At 38.0% G+C, this 23,416-nt stretch overlaps 1 protein-coding gene across 1 annotated transcript in view; it reads left to right on the top strand.

Annotated features, from left to right (window-relative positions):
• The first annotated feature begins 613 nt into the window (after nt 1–613).
• Nucleotides 614–23,416, top strand: part of HELB (DNA helicase B) — a 46,909-nt gene continuing 24,106 nt past the window's right edge. The window contains exons 1-9 of the mRNA XM_010337279.3: nt 614–950; nt 2,691–3,110; nt 4,284–4,453; nt 10,012–10,908; nt 13,931–14,108; nt 15,265–15,406; nt 18,282–18,436; nt 22,157–22,238; nt 22,614–22,673. Of these exons, the coding sequence (XP_010335581.3) occupies nt 749–950; nt 2,691–3,110; nt 4,284–4,453; nt 10,012–10,908; nt 13,931–14,108; nt 15,265–15,406; nt 18,282–18,436; nt 22,157–22,238; nt 22,614–22,673 (2,306 nt within the window). The 5' untranslated portion in view covers nt 614–748. The remainder of the gene's footprint in view (nt 951–2,690; nt 3,111–4,283; nt 4,454–10,011; nt 10,909–13,930; nt 14,109–15,264; nt 15,407–18,281; nt 18,437–22,156; nt 22,239–22,613; nt 22,674–23,416) is intronic.

Below are 23,416 nucleotides of genomic sequence, written 5' to 3' on the forward strand. Positions count from 1 at the left end.
TCTCTTCTAGTTCCCCTCCCCTATTCTTGTCTATCCTCTGGGTTGCAAAGAAATACTTTTTCTCCAGTGTCAACAGCAGGTAGCAGCCCAGCTTAAATAAGTTTGGGAGACCAGGGTGCACTCACAGAGGAAAGGATGAAAAGAAGTTTGAATGCTATGTAATCCAGTGGTGTCCAAATCTAGCTGAGCATCAAAATGGACAGCCTGGAACGAACATTAAAAAGACAGAATCCTGGGTCCCTGCCCTCGATCTGACTCCAGAAGGACATCTGCTATACTTTCGTTTTGGGGAGGTTGGGGTAGGGCTTGCTATTCCGGGTCCTTGAGGCTCAGCAGAAGTGGACTTTCTCCACGTTCTCTCTTCGCAGGAGATGCCTTGCACTGGCGGTTCTGCAGGTGCCACGCCTGTCACTCCCCAGCGCAGATCTCTACCCGGCACCTCCCTGGTCTTCACCGCCAGGCACCAAGAATCCCAGCGGGGTAGCAGCCCCGCCCATCTCCCCGCCCCGCGCTCACTTTCCCGCGCCTAACCCGTCTGGCTCCGCCCCTTCCACACACCGTCCTCCCACAATTCCTGGGAACGTGAGGCGGAGTTTCGCTGCCGCGCCGCCCCGCCCCGCACGTGCGGGCGGCCGCCTTGGCGTTCCCGGAAGTTGAAGGCCTTCCAGGCGTGGAACTATTTGGGACATCATGGCGGTGCACTCAGCCAGGGCTTTCCCCAGTTGTTTGAGTTGAGTTCGGGAGAAGTATGGCCAGGTCGAGTCAGTACCTGTACCTGCGCCAACTGCAGGGACCTCTGCTCCCACCCAAGGACCTGGTGGAGGAGGAGGAGGACGACGACCACTACCTAAGGGACGACGTGGAGGAGGATGAAGACTCGGTGTTCGTGGACGCCGAGGAGCTCTGCAGTGGGGGCGTAAAGGCTGGCAGCCTCCCCGGCTGCATCCGCGGTGAGGAAGCCTCCTGCCCCGGGGATAGGGCTGGAGGGTCCAACGAAGCGTTTCCCCTTTTGGCTTTGCCCTGAGCAAGGCACCAGTCGCTGCTAACAGGCTTAGCTTCTCAGTGCCCTAGTTGCTTCATCCTTCTTAGGGTAAAATTATAATTGTAATAATAGCAGTAACTTTAACACACGCTGTGTGTTAAGCTTGCGCTTGTCGTGTTTTAATTATATCATTTTAATATTCGCCGTTCTTCGAGGTAGTTTTACACTTGAGGAAACGGTGGATATTGAGCCTCTATTTCCACCCAGAATGAGAACTTTTATTTTTCTTTCTAACCACTTATCCTCAAGTTCTATAGAATCAGAACTTGTAACTATTATCCTATATTGCCTGGAGTCAAATACGTGGTTCTTTTTCAGCTTCTTGGAAAAAGAAAACGGGCCGGGCGTGGTGTCGCACCCCTGTAATCCCAGCTACTTGGGAGGCCGAGGCAGAATTGCTTGAACCCAGGAGGCAGAGGTTGCTGTGAGCCGAGATGGCGCCATTGCACTTCAGCCTAGGCAGCAAGAATGAAACTCCGTCTCAAAAAAAGAAAAGGAAAAAAGAAAAAGAGAAACAAAACAAAACAAAACAAAAAGAACACCTCAGTGCACAAATGATTGCACAGATAATTATTAACTGGTGTAAATAACGTTGTGGTTGTGGTTAACCTTGAAAAAGTAATTTCCTGTGCTATAAGTTATACGTGTTATGTGTACTTTGTGATTGATACTTAGAATATTTTAATGTGCAGACCAGTGCTGTTCAGTAGAACTTTCCATGATGATGGCAGTGTTTTATATCTGCATTGTCGGTACAATAGCCACTAGCCATATGTAGCTGTTTAAAACTTAAATACAGCTGATGTAACTGAGGAGACAAATTTTAAGTTCTATTGCATTTTAATTTAAATAGACACATGTAGGTAGACAGCACAGATTTAGGCAGAAATTTTTCTTTTTTCTTTTTTTCCTTTAACTACATCTCTTTAACATAGCTGCTTGCATTTTTTTTTTCTTTCTTTAGAAAATTTTCAAGTATTTGTGGAGAGCTTAGTCATTCATTAACTGGTTAGCATGTTTGGTGCTTGGAAAACCCAGAGAAATAAAATAACAAGGTTGCAATCTTAATGAAGCTTACCCTCTAGTGTATAAACAGACATTCTTTAAATAATTACAGAAGTAACTATAATGTTACTAAATGCTTAGAAGGAATGCCAAATAGTGCTTTAAGAGGTTTTACACGTGAGATTCATTGACATTTCTAAGTAAGTGACAGTTAAGCTGAGGTCTGTAGTAAATGTAGTAAACAGTAAGGGGGATATCAGTTGAGGCAGGTGGAATAACTTGGGTGAAGGGCCATAACATTTGAAAGAAACTGCATGAAGGCCAGTATTGGCTGAAGTCAGAGTAGCAGAGAGGGGACACCTGCTGTGTACTGTGGTTGCCTTTTGGAATACAAAGACAAATGAAACAGTCCTGTTCCAGTATTTATAGTGTAGTAGAGGGAAACAGAAAAAGAGGTAGGCGGAGTGCAGTGTAATAGGCACCCTAACAGACATCTTTCTAGGGTGCTGTAGGGAGATAAAAGACAGTGGCAAGTTTGATAAAACGTGGAGGAAACAGTTTTAAAATAATTTCCAGAGTTAACATTTATTTTATGGGTTTTTCTTTCTTTCTTTCTTTCTTTTTTCTTTTTTTTTTTTTTCAGTTTTAATTCCTGATGAAAAAACACAAGAGAACTGTAAAGTGTTTGGACGTTTTCCTATAACAGGTGCTTGGTGGAGAGTGAAGGTACAAGTAAAGCCTGTGGTGGGATCAAGGAGCTATCAATATCAAGTTCAAGGATTTCCATCTTACTTTTTGCAGTCTGATATGTCACCACCAAATCAAAAACATATCTGTGCCCTCTTTCTTAAAGAGTGTAATGTCCCCAGTGATTATATTAATCAGTTTTTAACATGGGTAGATGAAGTATCAAGCTACAGAAACCTAAACTTTGAAAATCTTAGGGAAACACTAAGAACTTTCCGAAATGAAACTATAAGGAAAAGTCAAAAGCAGCCTGCACAGAATGGCCAGGAAGAGTTGTTCCCAGACAATGAGATGAGTCTTCCTATGGAAAACACAGGTAAGTGTGATTTTTATCGTCAAGTTTCAGTGTAATTGACAGATTAATGACTACTATGTTTAAAGTATTACTACCAGCATAGTATTCTTTTTAAAAATCTATTCGATGAAGAATGTATTTATGTTGCTTTTGGAGTATGCCATTGGCATTTCAGATTTTTCATGTGTAACGTGAAGGGATTATATAAGCTGATCTTTAAGATCCTTCGAGTTCCGTTCCACCTCTAAAATCATGATTTCATCTCTCTAACTTTTGTACTCGGAGAGATTACCTTGAATCATTAATAAAAAAAAGATTCAGTTGCTGGCCGTGGTGGCTGCTCACGCCTGTAATACCAGAACTTTGGACAGGAGGATGCCTTGAGCTCAAGAGATTGAGACTAGCCTAAGCAATATAGTGAGACCTCGTCTCTACTAAAAATTTAAAAATACATTAGTTGTGGTGGCACATACCTGTAGACCCAGCTACTTGGGAGGCTGAGGCAGGAGGATCACTTGAACCCAGAAAATGGAGACTGCAGTGAGCTATGTACGATACTCCAGCCTGAGTGAAAGAGTGAGACCCTGTCTCAGTTTAAAAAAAAATTCGGTTGTAAATTACTCTGTTTAAGGAGGCAGAGGAGAACAACAAGGATATGAGTAATACATTTAGGAACTACTTCAGTCCAAAAGGGTTTTCAAATTATTTTTAATATAGTTTGTTATCTGGGCATTCATATATATGTATGGAATATTTTATTTCCTAATCGTATCAAATAAATTTGATGATACCGCAGTGAATGACTTCAGTGACAAAAGATTATGACTATAGAAAATGATTATAAAGGTTACTGTGTAAATTGTTTATTTTATATCCTTAGCTTTAAATTTATCTTTATATAATTGAGTAAGGATTTTTGTTCTGATTATAGTGCAGACAGTAGGAAACAAAAGGCTAAGAAGTCATTCTTTAAGCATTTAATGAACATAAAGTTTGGTGTTAAACGCAATGAAACCATCTCAGTACAAAAGCAATTGTCATAGTATGATCAAATTTTCTTACTGGTTAAAGCAAATGTACTAATTTGTCTTTGACTTAGATTTCTTGAATTGGTTGTGCAAAACGGGAAAGTACTTGAAATCAGTCATTCTTTAGGTTCATTTGTGTTTTTTGTTCTTTTCTGGTATCTTGTAGTTCCATTTAAAAATGTAATGACAGCTTTGCAGTTTCCGAAAATAATGGAATTTCTACCAGTTCTTCTGCCTCGTCACTTTAAATGGCTCATAAGTTCAGGTTCTAAACAGGTCTTGAAAGAGATAGAAGAGATTTTAGGTACGCATCCATGGAAACTTGGATTTAGTAAAGTAAGTAAAACATTTGCTCAGCATATAGTAATCTTGTGTAAGGCAAGGTTTCAATTTGACGGTTTTTTCTTTCTCTTTCAAAGGAAAAAAATTCGTGTAGACCCCAATATTGATTTATTTTTATTCAAATGTTGCAACTGTACATAAACTGCTTATGGCTGTAGCATAAGAAGCTATAGCATAAGAACATTTTATAAGTTGTCATGCAACTTATAAAGTTGCATAAATTTGTAAATGAAAAACAAATGTAATTTAATGTGACAAATGTCCTGTAACTAAACTGTCATTTGCAACTTGAATATAGATCTCATTGAAGTCAAAAGCTCTTACTAGTTTGGCAAATCCATTCTGCTGTGCATCTCAGCTTCCCACGTCCGGTTTGAACTGTTGACAACTTTGATTATTCATCTGGTATATCAGGATATCATTTGATTTATATTGTATACAATAACATCATTTACTAATGGATCCACTTCTGTTATTATTAGAAACTATGAGTAGTAAAGTGACACCCTGAGGCTCCAGTAGTATTGGGCATCAAGTGTGGTACTTAATCTTGGTAGTTCTTGGTTATAAGGTGGTTTTCCAAAGAAAAATACAATTGAGAAACTCTGAGAAAATTCTTGGAACCACAAGATTGTTTGCAGATGCTCAGTTTGAGAAATACAGGAATAAGGACTTTTTCCCTTAGATAAAATGTCTATAAATTCAGTATGTTTTTAAAGATGAGATTCCAGAGCATGAGATTATTATATATGTTTATTCAGTGGAAAAGAGTGGAAGAGCAATGATATGTGAGATAATAATAGTTTGCCTTTTTGTTTTAAAGAAAAAATAAAAACCCTGTGAAGTCCAGTGTTCTTTATACACTTACTAAGAAGGGAGGACAATTTTTTTAGATCTTTAGCGATCTTTAGAGCCTGTTCACATTTCAAGAATAAATTATATAACATTTTATTATTAGCAATACGTATTGTGTTAGGCTAATACGATTGATTAAACATTTGTCGAGACCTTGGCAGTGTAGAACAGAGATGCGATCAGGCCCTTACTCTCGCCCTTGCTGGGCTCAGCATATTCCTCGTGAAGCACAGAAACTTTTGTTTTTCTTTGTGGTCAAATGAATTTGAGGCTATGTCTATCAAGATTCTAGGGTCAGCCTTCTTCTCTCCCTGCCACTATCCTGTTCTCTCTCCCACCTCTTTTTTTTTTTTTTTTTCCCCCACTCAGGCTGGAGTGGAGTGGCAAGATCGGCTCACTGCAGTCTCTGCCTCCCAGGTTCAAGTGATTCTCTGGCCTCAGCGCTCTAATAGCTGGGATCACAGACACCTGCCGCCACACTCAGCTAATTTTTGTATTTTTTGTAGAGACAGGGTTTCACCATGTTGGCCAGGCTGGTCTTGAACTGCTGTCCTCAAGTGATCTGCCCACCTTGACCTCCCAGAGTGCTGGGATTATAGGCATGAGCCACTGCACCTGGCTTTCCACCTCCTCTTAAAAAGAAAAAAAAATTTTTTAAGCATTACATGTCATCTATATTTTCTGCCTCCTGGATTAAGTGAACCCCTGTTTTTTTTTCTTTTTTTTTTTTTCTTTTTTTGAAAGAAAGAAAACGAGAAAGGGGGAGAGAGAACAGGAGTCTTGCTCTATTGCCCAGGCTGGAATGCAATCTAAAAATATGTATTAAAAGCCTCTTTTATGCCGATAATTGTGCTTAACAGCAGAGACAGGAAGGAATAGGGGAAGAAAATAGCAGCCAACCAATATTTTATTTAAGTCTGTGAAATGCTATGCAAATGCTGAAGAGTGATTTACTTCCAATTATGTGGTCACTTTCAAAATAGGTGTAATATGATACTGAGAAAAATGTATGTTCTGTGGAGCTGGGGTGAGGAATTCTATAAATATTCACTGAGTTTACTTGTTCCAGGTCTGAGTTCAAATCGTAGATGTCCCTGTTAATTTTCTGTCTCATTGATCCGTTGAAAATTAACAATGTGGTGTCAAAGTGTCCTGCTATTATTATGTGGGAGTCCAAGTCTCTTTATAAGTCATTAAGAACTTGTCTTACGTATCTGGGTGTTTCTATATTGGATGCATATATATTTATGATCATTGACTCCTGATGTTGCATTGATCCTTTTACCATCATGTAATGTCCTTTGTTTCTTTTAGTCTTTGTTACTATTGAAGTCTGTTTGTCAGAGACAAAAGTTACAACTCCTGTTTTCTTTTTTTTTTTTTTTTTGCTTTCCGTTTGATTGGTAAGTCTTCCACCAACCCTTCGTTTTGAGTCTTTGTGTGTCCTTGCTTATGAGATGGATCTGGATACAGCGAACCAATGAGTTTTGACTTTTTATTCAATTGCCTGTCTGTGTCTTTGATTGGGGTATTTAATCCATTTAAATTTAGGATTAATATTGATATTTGTGAGTTTAATATTGTCGTTTAATGCTAGCTGGCTATTTTGCCCATTAGTTGATAGAGATTCTTCATTATGGAGATACTCTTTACCTTTTGGTAAGTTTTTGGGATGACGGATACTGGTTGTTCCTTTCTGTGTGTAGTGCTTCGTTCAGAAGCTGTTGTAAAGCAGGCCTGGTGGTGATGAAATCTGAGTGCTTATTCGTGAAAAATTTTATTTTTCCTTCATTTATGAAGCTTAGTTTGGCTGGATGTGAGATTCTGGGTCGAAAATTCTTTTCTTTGAGGATATTGAATATTGACCCCCACTCTCTTCTAGTTTGTAGGGTTTCAGTTGAGAGATCTGCTGTGAGTCTGATGGGCTTCCCTTTATGGGTAACCTGACCTTTCTCTCTAGCCGCCCTTAGAATTTTCTCTTTTATTTCAACCCTGGTGAATCTAACAATTATGTGTCTTGGGGTTGCTCTAATTGAGGAATGTCTTTGTGGTGGTCTCTGTATTACCTGAAGTTGAGTATTTTCCTGCCTTACTAGGTTAGGAAAGTTTTCCAGGATAATATCCTGAAGAATATTTTCCAGCTTGGATTCATTCTCTTCATGACATTCAGGTGCACCTATCAAACGTAAATTAGGTCTTTTCACATAGTCCCATATTTCTTGGAGACTTTGCTCATTCCTTTTTACTCTTTCTCCTCTAATCTTGTCTTCTCGTTTCAGTACATTAAGTTGGTCTTCGACCTCTGATATCCTTTCTTCTGCTTGATCAATTCTACTGTTAAAACCTGTGCATACTTCGTGGAGTTCTCGTATTGTATTCTTCAGTTCAATTAATTCACTTATATTCCTCTCTAGATTGTCTATTCTCGTTAGGATTTCGTCAAACCCTTTTTCAAGGTTCTTAGTTTCTTTACATTGGGCTAGAATGTGTTCTTTTAACTCACAGAAGTTTCTTATCCACCTTCTGAAGCCTAAATCTGTTAAGGGAACGCACTTGTTCTCCATCAGGCCTTGTTCCCTTGTTGATGAGGAACTGTGATCCCCTGTGAGGGAGAGGCATTCTGATTTTGGGTATTCTCAGCCTTTTTGCGCTGGTTTCTTCCCATCACTGTAAATGTATCCACCTGTTGTCTTTGTAATTACCGACTTTCAAATCAGGTCTCTCAGTGGATGTCCAACTTGTTGATTCCCAGCGCCGGAATCTGAGCAACCCAGTGCGCTGGCCAAAACAGCGGTGTTAAGATTCATGGTGCTTTTCTGCCCGAGAATCTCCGGTCTGGCTTCCTTCTTGAGTCCCTTTTTCAATCAGCTGAATAGGCGACTCTGCCTTCCCGGAGCTCCAGACGTTGACCAAAAGGGGACCCAGTCCCATTTACTCTGCACCAAGAACCGCCGCGCCGGCCAGAAAAAGCTGGCGCCCTGTGGGGCTCCTCTCCTGGGAATCTCCTGGTCTGTGAGCAACAAAAATTCATCTGAAAATGTGGCGTCCTCTCGTTCTCTGCGCTTTCACTGGGAGCTACAATCCTGAGCTGCTAGTAATCAGCTATCTTGGATCTCTCTCGTGAACCCCTGTTTAAGAAGCTGTTGAAGTCCCAGATTCTCTCCCCAGTGTGGGCATTAAGTGATTACTGCTTCCCACCCCAGCAAGAGGATAGAGGTTCTTCTTGCCTGATGCCTTTCAACTGAGAGTTTCTAGGCTTGGGGATACCAGGGGAGGATAAGGCAGAGATTATCTGGTGGTGACTCAGGTTTTTCATTAGGGAACACTCTCCTCCCTCCCCGCTGTGTCAGGATCTGGAAGTGTTTTCTCCTGTGTAGTCACTCTTCTCAGAGAAGAATCTACATGGAGAGTTTAAGCCTGGTTGCAGCATTCTGGGACTCGTGGGAAAAGGAGGCTTGACTTCCCACCATTCAGCCTGTAAACCACTATCCAAGTATTGTATTAGTTTGCTGGGGCTTCCAGAACAAGTACTGCTGACCGGATAGCCTACACAACAGAAATTTATTGTCTTACAGTTCTGGAGCTACAAGTCTGAGATCAAAGTGTGGACAGGATTGATTTCTTCTGAGGCTTCTCTCCTTGGCTTTTAGATGGTCATTGTCTCTCTGTGTCTTCACGTGGTCTTCCTTCTTTGCCATTCTGTGTCCTAATCTCTTCTTGTAAGAATACAAGTCATATTAAGTAGGGCCCATCCAGAGGACCTCAATGAGGTGCATGGTCTCATTTAACCTTAATTACTTCTTTGAAACCCTGTTTCCAAATATAGTCACATTCTGAGGATTCTGTGGGTTAGGACATCAAAATATGAATTTTGTGGGGACACAGTTCAGCCCATTAAAGGTATGGATAGCTCAGGAGTGATGAGTCCATTAATAAAAAATGGAGCCGATAGATGATGTGCTCAGTGGATTATAGTGAAGGGAGTTCTGTATCTCTTCTGTAGAATTTAGGCAGAATTATTGATAGGTATACGTAGAAAGCTAAACAAGCCAAGAATATGAGACAGATGTTAACTTCATGATACACACTGAGTTCAACAAAAAACAGAGTATATCTGTCACTCAGCTGTGAATCCTATTTGCATAAGCATAATAAATACCTATTTAACCAAAATTTAACAAAATGTATACTACAACATTTTTCAAATATAGGAACCAAAGAAGCACCTGTGGAGGTAATGGTATAAAACAGAATGAACTTCCATAGAGACAGACTTGCCATAGTAAGGAGTTAATAATAAATATCTAACATCTTTTAAAAATCAAGGAAAAATATCTATAGTACTTCGAACTATGGAGGTAAATTCTGGAAGAAATAACTAAAGTGTTGGAGATGTTGCCTTTAGAAGGCATGAGAAAGGATAAGGAAAGGATTCATATTTTTTTGTGATAAGCCTTATGGTATTATTTCACTTTTAAAACCGTATTTGTGTTAGTTTGATACAATATAATTTTAACTAAAAAATTATATAGATCTCTACAGTACAGCCAATTAAAAAAATTAGTGATGTTCTCTAGTATTTTTCTCCAAATTTAGTTGAAGTTCATGTCTTCTGGGGTTTCAAAAATTATTAATAAAGAACGTATTCGTAAGCTCTTATGATGTTTGTAAACCAACCTGAACTTTTTTTCTTAAAGATAACCTACAGAGAATGGAACCTGTTGCGATGTGAGGCAAGTTGGATAGCGTTTTGTCAGTGCCAGCCTCTTCTCCAGTTGATGGCTGATTTGGAGAAGAATGCATTAATAATATATTCAAAACTGAAGCAGATGTGTAGAGAACATGGGCACACATATGTTGAAGTAAATGACTTAACTTTGGCCTTGTCAGGTGACATGTCATTTCCTGATGCTTCGGAGTCTCTGAAGTTTTTGAAGGATATTGGTGTGGTGACATATGAGAAGGCCTGCGTCTTCCCTTACGAGCTTTACCAGGCTGAAAGAGCCATTGCCTTTTCAATTTGTGACCTGATGAAGAGCCCTCCATGGCATTTATGTGTCGATGTTAAAAAGGTGCTTGCCTCTATTCACACCACAGAACCTGAGAATTCAAGAAGGGGTGATGCATTGAATGAGAGCAAACCTGATGAAGCAAGATTAGAAAATCCTGTGGACACACAGGACAGTGCTGACTATATTTGGAATAATGGTGAAAGTGAAATTAATGCAGAAATATGTGAAGTTCAGCTGGATCAGGATCAGATTGAAGTTCAGCTGGATCAGGATCAGGTGGCTGCTTTGGAAATGATTTGCTCCAATCCTGTGACAGTCATAAGTGGGAAAGGTGGATGTGGGAAGACCACAATTGTTAGCCATCTTTTTAAGCATATAGAGCAGTTGGAAGAAAGAGAAGTAAAAAGTGCTTGTGAAGATTTTGAACAAGACCAGAGTTCTTCAGAAGAATGGATTACCTTTACTGAGCAAAGTCAACTAGAGGCAAGCAAGGATATACAAGTTTTGCTCACAGCACCTACAGGGAAAGCAGCTGGCTTACTGAGACAGAAAACTGGTCTTCATGCCTACACACTGTGTCAGGTAAAACCTTTGACGTTTTATCTGTAGATAAAACATTTGTCTTGAAGATAAACTTACTTCTTAAAAGCAGTCAGTAGGAATATTTTGAATGTCTTCTGGGTCCGTGCCTTGCAGTAACTGGTCATTTAGATCAATGCTTTTTAAAGCAGCCAGTCTGTAAATTGTTACCAGTTTGCATGAGAAAGGAGCTAATGGTAGAAGTAAATCAGTGCACTGCTTCCTTCATTGAGAAAGTCTTACGAAAAAAACTGTCAGGTCCAGCACAGTGATTCCTCCTCCCTGTCATCCCAGCCCTTTGGGAGGCCAAGGTGGGAGGATCACTTGAGCTCAGGAGTTTGAGACCTGCCCAGGCAACATAGTGAGACCCCTATCTCTACAAAAAATTAAAAAACTAGCTGGGCATGGTGGCATGTACTTGTAGTTCCAGCTACTCAGGAGGCTGAGGTGAGAGGATTGCTTGAAGCTGTGAAGTTGAGGCTGCAGTGAGCCGTGTTTACACCACTGTACTTTAGCCTGGGTGACACAGTAAGACCCTCTCTAAAAACCAAAAAAAAAATCAGTTGCCCTAAAGTGTAGGCGTAATGATATAGTTAGTTTAGATGCTGATACAGTATCTGTTTCTCATGGGGACTGGTTACAAACATGTCACAGTCCAGAGACCATATTTTGAACAGCACTGGAAATGGAAGTGAAAGACTTATATTCTGTAGGATGAAAGTGAGGACTTTGCTCATCTGGTATAATTCTTTATTTCTTCCACCTAGAACAGTGCCTGACAAACAGTAGTCACATAGTAAAAATTACAAATAAATTAAAATTCTTGAAGAAAATAGTATTGGCTATAATTAAGAATCATGGAGTTTAGCCTTGTAAAGAGTTGGAGAGGTTCCTCTAGCCCTAGCACTGACCTGCCATTTTATAGCTAAAGGAACCTGGTAGTTGGAAGATTTCAGAAGAAGGTAATCATTGAATTGGACTCCAAGGGACGTGGAAGCTCAGGTGAGGAGGAGGACATTGGACTTAGGGGAAAGACCTTTGCAAAGGCAATGAGGAGTATGATCATAGTGTGTATAGAGGGTGTCGAGGTGATTTCGTTGATTGGAATGAAGCCTGTATCTGACAGAATGGTGGAAATTAAACTTGGGTTAGACAATGAATTCCAGCTTTAAAGTTAGTAAAGGATTTTGACTTAACTCATTACATCCTTGATAAAGAGATATCATCTCCACATTTACAGAAGAGCTAGTTGAAGTTTGAGGATGTTAAACATCTTGCCCAGGATCTTGGTTAGGTGTAGAACTAGGACTTGAAACAGAGATTTCTGGCCTTCCAGCCTGTTGTTCTTTCCATGGTGCCATTTTTACAGATATTGCACACCTAACAGTGAAACTTGAACTTGATCTACTAGGAGGCCATTTAGGTTCCTAAGCAAGAGATTGAAATAAAGAAGTTTTAAATCATAGAGCCATGAGCCACTTAACATATCTTGCCTATTATCTTTATTTATCAAATGAATGAATGGAGACCTAGAGAGGTTCAGTGTAGCTTATCTGTGGAAGAATCTTTTGATCAGTTTATGATTTTTTTTTTTTATACTATGTTTTTATGTCTGATTAGTCTGAAGGACTGAATTCGAAGGGGACACCAAAAGGGGTCATTGCTAAGTTTGATCCTATGTGTTAACTGATTAATTGATAGTTTCTTAATAACTACTTGAGGTGCTGAGAGAACATTTCTGAAGCCATGTTTAGGCTTAGGAGAGAGTGCAAGAGCATAGAAAGAGCACTGGAGTTTCATTTATCATCCTATGACTAGGGTTGCCAGATTTGGCAGATAAAAATATGAATAATTTTTTTAGTATAAGTATGTATCAAATGATTCATTGACCTGCACATATTAAAATGTCGTTTATTGTGTGTTTGAAGTTCAAATTTAACTGGATTTCCTGTATTTTATTGGATAGTCCCATCCTGGGGTTGTGTGTAGGGGAACCTGGCTGCAAAGCTATTGGAGTCATCAAGGTGCTGATAGATGGAGCCTGTATTGAGCTAGTGGCACTAGAAATACAGTGGAACATGGCAGCATTTCTAAGATAATTAATTGACTATATTAAATAAGAGAAAAGAAATGGCTAATTTAGAATGTCGTGAGACATGGCCACTGCGACCGTAGGGGGTTTTGTTGAAGGAAATTGATGCATTTGGGTAGGAAATATGAAGGCTTTACTTAATAGACATGTTGAATCTAGTTTCAGTAGGAAAATTAGATGAAGATGTGATATACCATTTAGAAAATCTGTACATAATACAGATTGAAAATCTGAAATGCTCCAATGAGTGTTTCCTTTGAGCATTATGTCAGTGCTCAAAAAAAAAATTTTGGAGCATTTTGGATTTTGAATTTGCACTTCAAAGATACTCAACCTATAAGTGCTCATACTGATGACATAGAAACATTTGTAGAATGATATACAGTAGAATATTGAATGTTCTCTGGTTGGAATTTTATAACCAATTTTTTTCTCATCTGTATTTAAAAATAAGTAATACTATTTTTGTAATAAATAGTTTTGTTATTTGTTGGTTGGTGGCAGTTTTTAAAAAAGTTGAGGTGAGAAAGTTTAGAGTACTTGAAAGAAAAAGTAGTATTTTCATAATTAGGTTTAGAAATCACTGCTTTTATTTCAGAATGGAGTAATGTGGTTGGGAGACAGGAGGGCTTCAGTGGGATATCTCAGATGGCCATGGGAAGGTTTATTTGGCAATGGAAAAGAATAGAGAGCTTTCTGTGTTTAAAAACGATGAGGGAAGTGTTGAGATTTTGGAACAATTTGACCCTTTTTTTGTTTTTAGATTTATTTGGTCTGTGTTTTCTGTATGTTTATTTGTATAACTTTTTGTGTTTTTCTGCTTCCCATCTACCCCTGCCAATTTAAGAGTTTTTCCTTAAAATAACTTGCTATTAATTTTTGGTTTTATAGATTTGATAACCTGACTTTGGAAATGCCATACTTTGCTTGTAGGTCAATTATAGCTTCTATTTATGGAACCAGAAAATGATGACCACAGACAAACCATGGAAATTTTCTTCAGTTAGAGTTCTGGTTGTGGATGAAGGGAGTTTGGTATCTGTAGGAATCTTCAAATCGGTCTTAAATTTATTGTGTGAGCACTCCAAACTTTCTAAGCTTGTTATCCTTGGTAAGTTAAAATATTGTTAGAATTCTGGTGTTTATTTCCAAGTATTGTGGTTAGTTGGTTGTTTACACCATCTTACCGCACCATTTCCTAAAGGTGAAACTGTTTTTCAGAACTGATAGCAAAACTACACTAAGTTAAGTCTGACCACTCTCCTAATCAGCTTGGGTTGTTTTGTTTTGGCCAGGATAATAGCAGGCTGGGATGTGAATGAAATAGGGTTGTGATGGGTTACTGTTAATCACCTACAAGATGGCTGCTAAAATAGTGAAAGTGCCACAGATTCAGAGTAAATGAGGACGGGGATCATTTGGAAATAATAAAAAATTTGAATTATAGACCACTTAAAAGTAATTTTATGATTCTAAGCTAATAACTCAAATTAGACCTCACCAGCCTCTTAGGTCCTTCCAATTCTGTTAAGATTCAGTTAGATTCTATTGGGTAGTCTTGCTCAGTAGATCATATGATTTAATGGTGAAAAAAAAAAATCATAATTGGAGAATCATGTTGTATATAAAAACTATTTTTTTAGGTATTGGAGGATGTCTTTTAAGCAGTTGATTCTATTAATGGCTTAAGTCTTCTCTCTGCTTCCCCCATGTTTTTCTTATTTTAGGGCTTATTTGGTGCAAGCAAAAAAGATTTTTAATAGAGCAGAACATCATCATTAGAGTAGTGAAATGTATCTGTTATCAAATGCATTTAGTTTGTTTGTTTTATATTGTGTACATTTATTTTATGTATTTGAGGCCATAGATTCTTTCATGTTCAATAAGACAAATGAATGTGATTGAAAAAGGAACTAACTACAAATGTCTAAGGCCTATTTTCTTGTCCTAATATGTTGACTAAAACATATGCCTCTACCCAGTTTCCCTATGGTTATAGGTATGAAAGATGTTCAATTTAGATTTTGTTACCTTATTGTGTTATTACTATTTTTATATCTTATACTGTTTAGTTTAAATGTTATTTTTTGTTAAATATTTAACTTTAAACTCTTAAATAATTTTAAATAATCTTGGGGGTATTTTTTTTCAGAATAAGTCTTTATGATATGTATCAGTGGAGAGAAATAAAAATAATTTCTAAATTTTAGCATCCTGGTTACCTAAAACATGTATCTATCTATCTATATATATTTTTTATCTTTTAGGTGATATTAGACAGTTACCCAGTATTGAACCTGGTAACTTGCTGAAAGATCTTTTTGAGACTCTTCAGTCAAGAAATTGTGCTATTGAGCTAAAGACAAACCATAGAGCAGAATCTCAGCTAATTGTGGACAATGCTACAAGGTATAATATTACTAAGAGTTTGCATTTTCTGTATGTTGTATTAGAAATTAAAAAAATGACTTTTGAATTAGAATGATTTAGTAAAATACATTTACTATCCCTTATAGCAAAACTCTTCCATCCTTAAACTATAAACCTTTGCCCCACTGTTAGAAAAGCACAGTTAATGTTTTTCATTACTGGTCCAGCATAAGTTATTATTGAAATTAAAAAAATGGATGGGGTTTCCTGATTTTAAAAGGGTGTATATGAATTAAAATTGTGTTAGGCTTAAGGACTAGAATAAGCCCAAGGGGAATGGAGATTTGGAAATAACTTCATTCACATTCAAGGGAGAATTGGGGAAGAAATACCCCCTAGTTTTTGTGGGAGAAAGCTGAAAGCGAAATAATTGAATGTGGTATTTCACTCGTAGATGAATCCTGGAGGCACCCATGGTGTATTACTTCCCTTAAATAGAAAAGAACCCTTCTCTTCCCTTCATCTTTGTAGTTATCCTCTGTCAGCTCAGACATTTGGTTTCTCCATAATCCATAAGTGTGAAAAATCACAATCATTATTATTTCATGCTATTTATTTTAATACAGTCATGTACCACATAATGTTTGGTCAGCAACAGACTGCATCTATGACGGTAGTCCCATAAGATTATAAAACTGTACTTTTACTCGACCTTTTCTCTGTTTACATATACACATACTTACCATTGTATTACAATTGGCTACGCATTCAGTACAGTAAAACATGCCGTGCAGGTTTGTAGCCTAGGAGCAATAGGCTGTACCATATAGCCTAGATGTGTAGTAGGCTGTACCCTCTAGGTTTGTGTAAGTGCACTCTATAGTGTTCACAAAATGATGAACATTGCCTAATGATGCATTTCTCAAAACATATCCCTACCATTCATTGATGTGACTGTATTAAAATCTCTAGATATAGTGGGACCTTTGAATACTGAGTCTGTGTTAGTCATTGGATCAAAATATATCTCTGGTTTTTACCCTTTTTTTAACAAAATGTTTTGTTGCTTGAACATTCTTCAGTTTGGATGTAGCAGAAACTAGAAGAAGGGTATCCAATCTTTTGGCTTCTCTGGGCCACATTGGAAGAAGTGTTGTCTTAGGCCACACATAAAATACACTAACATTAACAATAGCTGATAAGCTTAAAAAAAAAAAAATCATAGGCTGGGTGCAGTGGCTCATGCCTGTAATCCCAGCACTTTGGGAGGCTGAGGCAGGTGGATCACCTGAGGTCAGGAGTTCAAGACCAGCCTGGCCAACCTGGGGAAGCCCCTTCTCTACTAAAAATAACAAAATTAGCCAGGCGTGGTGGTGGGCACCTGCAATCCCAGCTACTCTGGAGGCTGAGGCGGGAGAATCACTTGAACCCGGGAGGCGGAGGTTGCAGTGAGCTGAGATCGTGCCATTGCACTCCAGCCAGAGCGAGACTCTGTCTCCAAAATATTTATATATATATATATATATATATATATATATATATAAATCTCATAATGTTTTAAGAAAGTTTATGAATTTGTGTTGGGCTGCATTTAAAGCCACATTTGGCCTGTGGGCCAGACAGGCTTGAACTAGAACATTCAAAACCTACTTTTTCTAAGCTTCTGTCTACCTTGGACAGAACGGTGGGAGTAGGGGAGGAATTGACAGGAATAGGGTAGACAGTGTGGGTTCGTATTAAGACATTAAGAAAACTAATGGAGTGGGATGTGGAATATTCTTTTCCTGTAATCTTTCTAAAGGCCACCCCGTTTTTGGTAGATGAATGGTCATTTTAAAGTCTGAGAAACTTGGAGGAATCTAGCATATTAGATTTCTCAGAACTCAATTTTATCTGAAACTCAGGAATTCTTTTTAGTGACTCTTTCAATATCATTTGGTTCTGGCTGTGCCCCTTTCATCATTTCGTCTTAATCGTCATCCTCAAATATTACTGACTGTGAAGGATCCTTGCTATATACCAGGGAAAACTCCTGAAGATAAAAAGTGCTACATGCCTTGGGTCAGAGGCTAAATGGGAAATCTATGATGATTTTTAAGGTCCCAGTTAAATCTGGGCTGTTGCCAGCAAGAACAGCCTCATTCCCTCTCTGTTTCTTTCCACTCTTGTCTGGGAAAGGCTGGAGAAGACACAGTAGGGTACCACCACCTCTGATAACCAGGCTGCTGTTAGGTCTGTTTGGAGAGTCAGTCTGCTTCCAAGTAACAGTACCTTATTCTGTTTTCTGATATGATTTGCTAGTCTGGGAAAATGTAAGAATAAAAGAAGGATGAGGAAGGAATAGAAGCAACTAGATGTGGATACTTGGTTCATTTGGGAAAGTGGGATTGTATGTAGAATATTCAGAGAAGAAAGGAGAATAATGTAGTGTAAACATGTGGAAAGGCCTGAACCAGTTCAAATTAATTTATAATTTAAATAGAAAGGGATATGGGGTCAAATGGGCCTGTTTGCCTTCCAGTTCTCCTGTTTCCTGCTTTTGTGGCCTTGGGCAAGCCACTATACTTGACTAAACCTCACATTGTTTACCTGTGAACTAAGGGTAATACCTTCCTGCATGGTTCTGTTGTGATCTGGAGACAAATGGACCAGGTTTTCGGAATGGTGCCTAGTAAATCCTCTGATAATTTTTTTTCTGATCCTTTTAGTTTGCTAAGGACTGATTGCTAACATGTACTATCCTAACTTTATTGTCTTTTATTATAAAACTTATTTACTATTTATAATGCATACCTAGATGAGCTTTTCTCTCTATTATCTATTAATAGATACTAATTATTATAAGGACATTAGCTCTGTTCATACATGAAGACATTTTTGAATGATAATGTTCTTTGTGTTATCTTTATTCAAGAATCTCAAGACGTCAATTTCCAAAATTTGATGCAGAACTAAATATCTCTGATAATCCAACATTACCCATCTCAATTCAAGATAAGACATTTATTTTTGTCAGGCTCCCAGAAGAGGATTCCAGTTCTCAGTTATCTAAAACGAATCATCACTCTTGTAAGTATAAACTTCTATGAGATGTAGGGTTAAGTATAAATATTTCAGTTTTGTAACATAGTTATTAAATGACTAGTTGTAATTTTCTTTGTTGGGTAAAGAGAAATATTGCTAGCAAAAAATAAGACATTGAAAATAAATAGGCCAGAAGTGTTGGCTCACACCTGTAATCCCAGCACTTTGGGAGGCCGAGGTGGGTGGATCACAAAGTCAAGAGATCGAGACCATCCTGGCCAATATGGTGAAACCCGTCTCTACTACAATACAAACATTACCTGGGTGTGGTGGTGCACCCCTCTAGTCCCAGCTGCTCGGGAGGCTGAGGCAGGAGATGGGACGCTTGAACCCAGGAGACAGAGGTTGCAGTGAGCTGAGATCGTGCCACTGCACTGCAGCCTTGCAACAGAGCAAGACTCTGTCTCAAGAAAAACAAAAAGTAAATAAATGAACTAACTTATTAATCATCAGAAGCAGAATACTCTAGAATTTTGTAAAGAAGTAAGCTCTCAACACATAAATGCTCAGTAAATTTTGTTGAGGGAATAAATGGATATCGATGATTTCGTTTAAAGCAAAGCCCCAATAATTCAGGTTTATTTAGGAGAAAGTAGTCTTAATTAATGAAGTTTTTTCTTCCTTGGAATTTGAAAAGTAAATATTTTTATTTTGAATACAAATAATGCTAATAAAAGCAAATATTTGTATTTTGTTTCTGAAACAAAAATTATAACTGTCAAACTGTTGCCGAGTTTAATTTCTAATAGTTCTGCTTTATAAAATGGGTAAAAGCTTGGCTTCTAATTATGGATGTTAGGACGACAGCATGACAGGGTTGAGAAAGAGTGTGGGACAGGAAGTCTTCTCATGTGTATCACCTGTGTCGTGTCACTTAACCCTTTATAAAATGGGAACCATCGTGGAACTGCCTGTGGAGCTATTATGAGGGTTGAGGACATTCATCAATTATGAGACACCCTATAAATGTCAGTTTGTTGTGACTAGTAGATGTCATTTAATTAGCTGTTGCAAGTGAATTTATTTAAATCAGTTGAACCTATCTGTTGATCTTTGTTTGCATTATAAACTCACATAGTGAACCTTTTAAAAATGATGTAATGATTTTTTCAAAATTAGTAAAGGTTTAAATGATTGTTATTGAGGACTTATTGTAGTTGCAACTGTTCTCAAAGGTATATCCTTCCCACTTAACCACTTTCACTGTGAATGTCAAATTAATGACATACAGCTTTATCTGTCAACCTTTTCCCCTTTGTGTCCCCGATCTCACGTCTCTTGGCTTAGTGATCATTCACATGATACAACAATGTATTTAAATAAATGGGATCATACATAGTGTTCTATAATGTGTGTGTGTGTTTTAAATAGTAGAACCTATTTTTTTCTTTTTATTTTTCATTCAGCAAATATTTATTGAACTCCTGTTATATGCTAGATGTAATAGTTAAGCTGAGGAAAAAAATTAAAAAAAAATTATCCCTGAGGTTATTGTGCTTTCATTCTGGTGTGGGAAACAGATAATTTAAAAGTATATTTTCAAACATCAGAGTACAAAGAATCAAGTAGACCTAACTAAATACTGGCGACTGATTAAATTTGTTGTGAGATTCCTTTAGATTGCGGGGGCCATTGGTTTGAGAAACAATTTATACTCCTTTTTAAAGAAAGTCAATGATACGATAATGTTTGAAGTAAGAACTAATGTTCCCTAATTTTCCTTTCTCCTCTTCTCCCGACAATCCCATTAAGGTCACAACATAGTAAAAGTTTGGTGTTTATCCTTTTAACCTTTTTAAAGCCATATATTATTTATTTCAGTTTTACATAAATTGGTTTATAAGCTGTATATTGTTTTGTACTTAGAAATATGTGTTAAATAATTAATAGCTAATATTTATTCTCGCAGCCTAGTTAATAGTAGGTACTATTTAAGATGAGGAAAATGAGACTTAGACAGTTAGTAGATCTCTTCTTTGCCACTTCACTTAAATCTACCTAAAATATTGTTGGTTTTCTTTCTGGTACCCATTCCTTGCATTAATGAGAATGTAATTTTAAAAATAGTTTTCCATTTTAGACTAGTAGCAGAGCTTACCTGATGCTATTTTTCTAACTTAATTAAAAACTTCTGTTGGAAAATTAGTCTCTTTTTCCAGGAAATAGAGTAAATATTCCTTATAGAAGCATATAGTATATTTTCACTAATAATTAAGTTATTAAGTAAATTATGCCCATTATTACAAAGTACTAAGACCTAAGACAGGATTCCTATTTGGTCTAGAGTTTAAGAGATGCTAAAATGTGAGAAAAGTGTGTATCTTAGAATCAGTAAAATGCATTGTATATATTGATCTGCGAGATGTGGAGAAAGTGAGAAAAGGAAGGTATGGAACAGTGCTGTCCTGTACACGTAAAAAAGAACAGTATGGGCCGGGCGCGGTGGCTCAAGCCCGTAATCCCAGCACTTTGGGAGGCCAAGATGGGTGGATCACGAGGTTGAGAGATCGAGACCATCCTGGTTAGCATGGTGAAACCCCGTCTCTACTAAAAATACAAAAAATTAGCTGGGCATGGTGGCACGTGCCTGTAATCCCACCTACTCAGAAGGCTGGGGCAGGAGAATTGCCTGAACCCAGGAGGCGGAGGTTGCGGTGAGCCGAGATCACGCCATTGCACTCCAGCCTGGGTAACAAGAGTGAAACTCTGTCTCAAAAAAAAAAAAGAAAAAAAAAAAAAAAAAAGAACAGTATGCTGGGAGACCTTTGGAAATTCCTGCTCTGGTGGCCAGGGGTTGGCTGAGGGTGAGCTGAATCTTGGCCCTTTTCTAGTGGTAATCTTCCCTTCATCTGGAAAATGAAGGGTTCAGTAGGCAGCCAAGTTTATCTTCCCAGAGCAGGACATCACAAGGCATGGGCAAATTCCCTTGTGATTCATCTGCTACTAGGGAAACACACATGGGAAAATGCTTATATTTCCATGAGCCTTAGTTTTCACATTCATAATATAGATGTCATCAGAAGTCAGACTACCCAATAGCTGTAGGGCATGAGCACCATTGGAATGGATGCCCCTGCTATGCGAGGGTTAACCTTTTAGTTGCTAGATCATGGAGAGGTCTGGGGAGAAGGAAAGAGATGATTGGGGTGGGGAGTAGAGCATTAGGGGAGTGGCTGTTTTCCAGCTAATACAGAAGTATCACTATGTTTTATACGCGTATGTGCCAGCTGAATATCAGCTGTGAATATAACAGCACCTACCTCATGTGGCTGTCCTGCGTATTAAGTGATATAACATATAAAGCCTGTAGATTCTCAAGTTCTAACTCATTGCTAATATGATCACAAGGACTTAGGAAGTTTTACATTAGTCATGCTGTTACACATTTTGTACTCTTGTTCATTTCTTAAATTCAGTGTTCATAAACTATCAGCAAATACACAGTGAGTGTATTACAAATGAGGAACTGTCTTGGCCAGGGGTTGATCTCTCTGCTGAGGGTATGCTGTCTGAATCCTTTCTATTCTCTTTCTTATTGCCCTAGCCGATGTGAGGAATGAGGTTGACATTCCCATGGTAAACTTGTATTACATTTGGTGAGATATTTTCCCAGGCCCCTTAGCAGGAACTCCAAATTAGTTTCTTCACAGAAACTGTGTTATAGTTTGGTGATTTTCTGTTAACTTTTTTCTCTTTAATTGTCAGATTTATATTCTACAGTTAAAGCTTTACTACAAGAACATGACTTACAAAATGCACAAACATCACAATTTATTGCATTTAGAAGGTAAAGTATAATAGTTTAATGTTTTTAATCTAGCTTTTGAATCTCATAACTAATTAATGTAGATCCTATTTGGATGGTCGAGTCCCATATTTCATTACTGTTAATTTCTGTTTCTTAGTTTGGAATATGTCAGTGGCAGACCTGGCAGAGGGCACTTTCTAAACAAGGCTCTTGCCTCCAAATACCATATTTAGAAACTTATAGGGACTTTGAATGGAACAAAAGCTTATGTTGAGATAAAGTTACAAAAATAGTATTTCCTGAAGAAAGTGTTGGAAACTTTGTGTAGACTCTAGTATGTCATAATTGCTGGTAACAAAAATAAGCATGTAGCACATACCATTATGGTGACTCCTGTGTTTTCATGTGTTTCAGGCAAGACTGTGATCTAATTAATGACTGCTGTTGTAAACACTACACAGGCCACCTCATCAAGTGAGTGTCTAAGAGAACTGAGACTTTTAAGGACAGTCCTTATTCAATTTGCTGTTGTTTTATTTGCTTTGACATTTGTCACTTATTTCTACATATTTAAAAATAGGTTTTTTTTTTCTCATTTGTGAAATATGACAATCTCTTCAATTAAATACAATATATGAATACATCCTTGGGAATTGATGTTTTAGTAATGAGGGGAATAAGAAGAAAAATTAGTGAAATTTTCTTTTTGGTTTCCAGCTTGGCAGCCTTCAGCTTCTCCATGGTGAACATTGGGTGCTCAGGGGAATTTTAAAAATTTTGTGTCTAGTGTTTCTGAGAAGGTTAGTGACAGGGTGCCTGCAGAGAGCAACTTAGTGAATGTCTACCAGAGAAATATTAGTGTAGACAAGCCACTGCATTAGGACATAGGAAAAATTAATTCATTTCTCTTGAATTGACCAATACCTGCTTTTTACTGAGTATAGACATCCTAGATATGTTTAAGGTACAGGTGGAGTGCCTGGCTGCTGAGGTTAGATACACAAAAATCTGCCAGGTAGCCCAACAGGAGGCCAAAAAGCATGGACTTGAGGCCACATACTCAGGGTCCCAGTAACTGCGATGATGGGCCAGATTGCTTACCTTTCCCACATCTATAAAAGCAGGTATGTACACAGAATTTACCTTACAGAGTTGTAGTAAGAATGAAATGAAATAATGTACCTAAAGCACTTAGCACAGTGGCTGGTGTATCACCA

The sequence above is a fragment of the Saimiri boliviensis genome, chromosome 7 (genome assembly GCF_048565385.1).
Source record: "Saimiri boliviensis isolate mSaiBol1 chromosome 7, mSaiBol1.pri, whole genome shotgun sequence".
NCBI lineage: Eukaryota > Metazoa > Chordata > Mammalia > Primates > Cebidae > Saimiri > Saimiri boliviensis.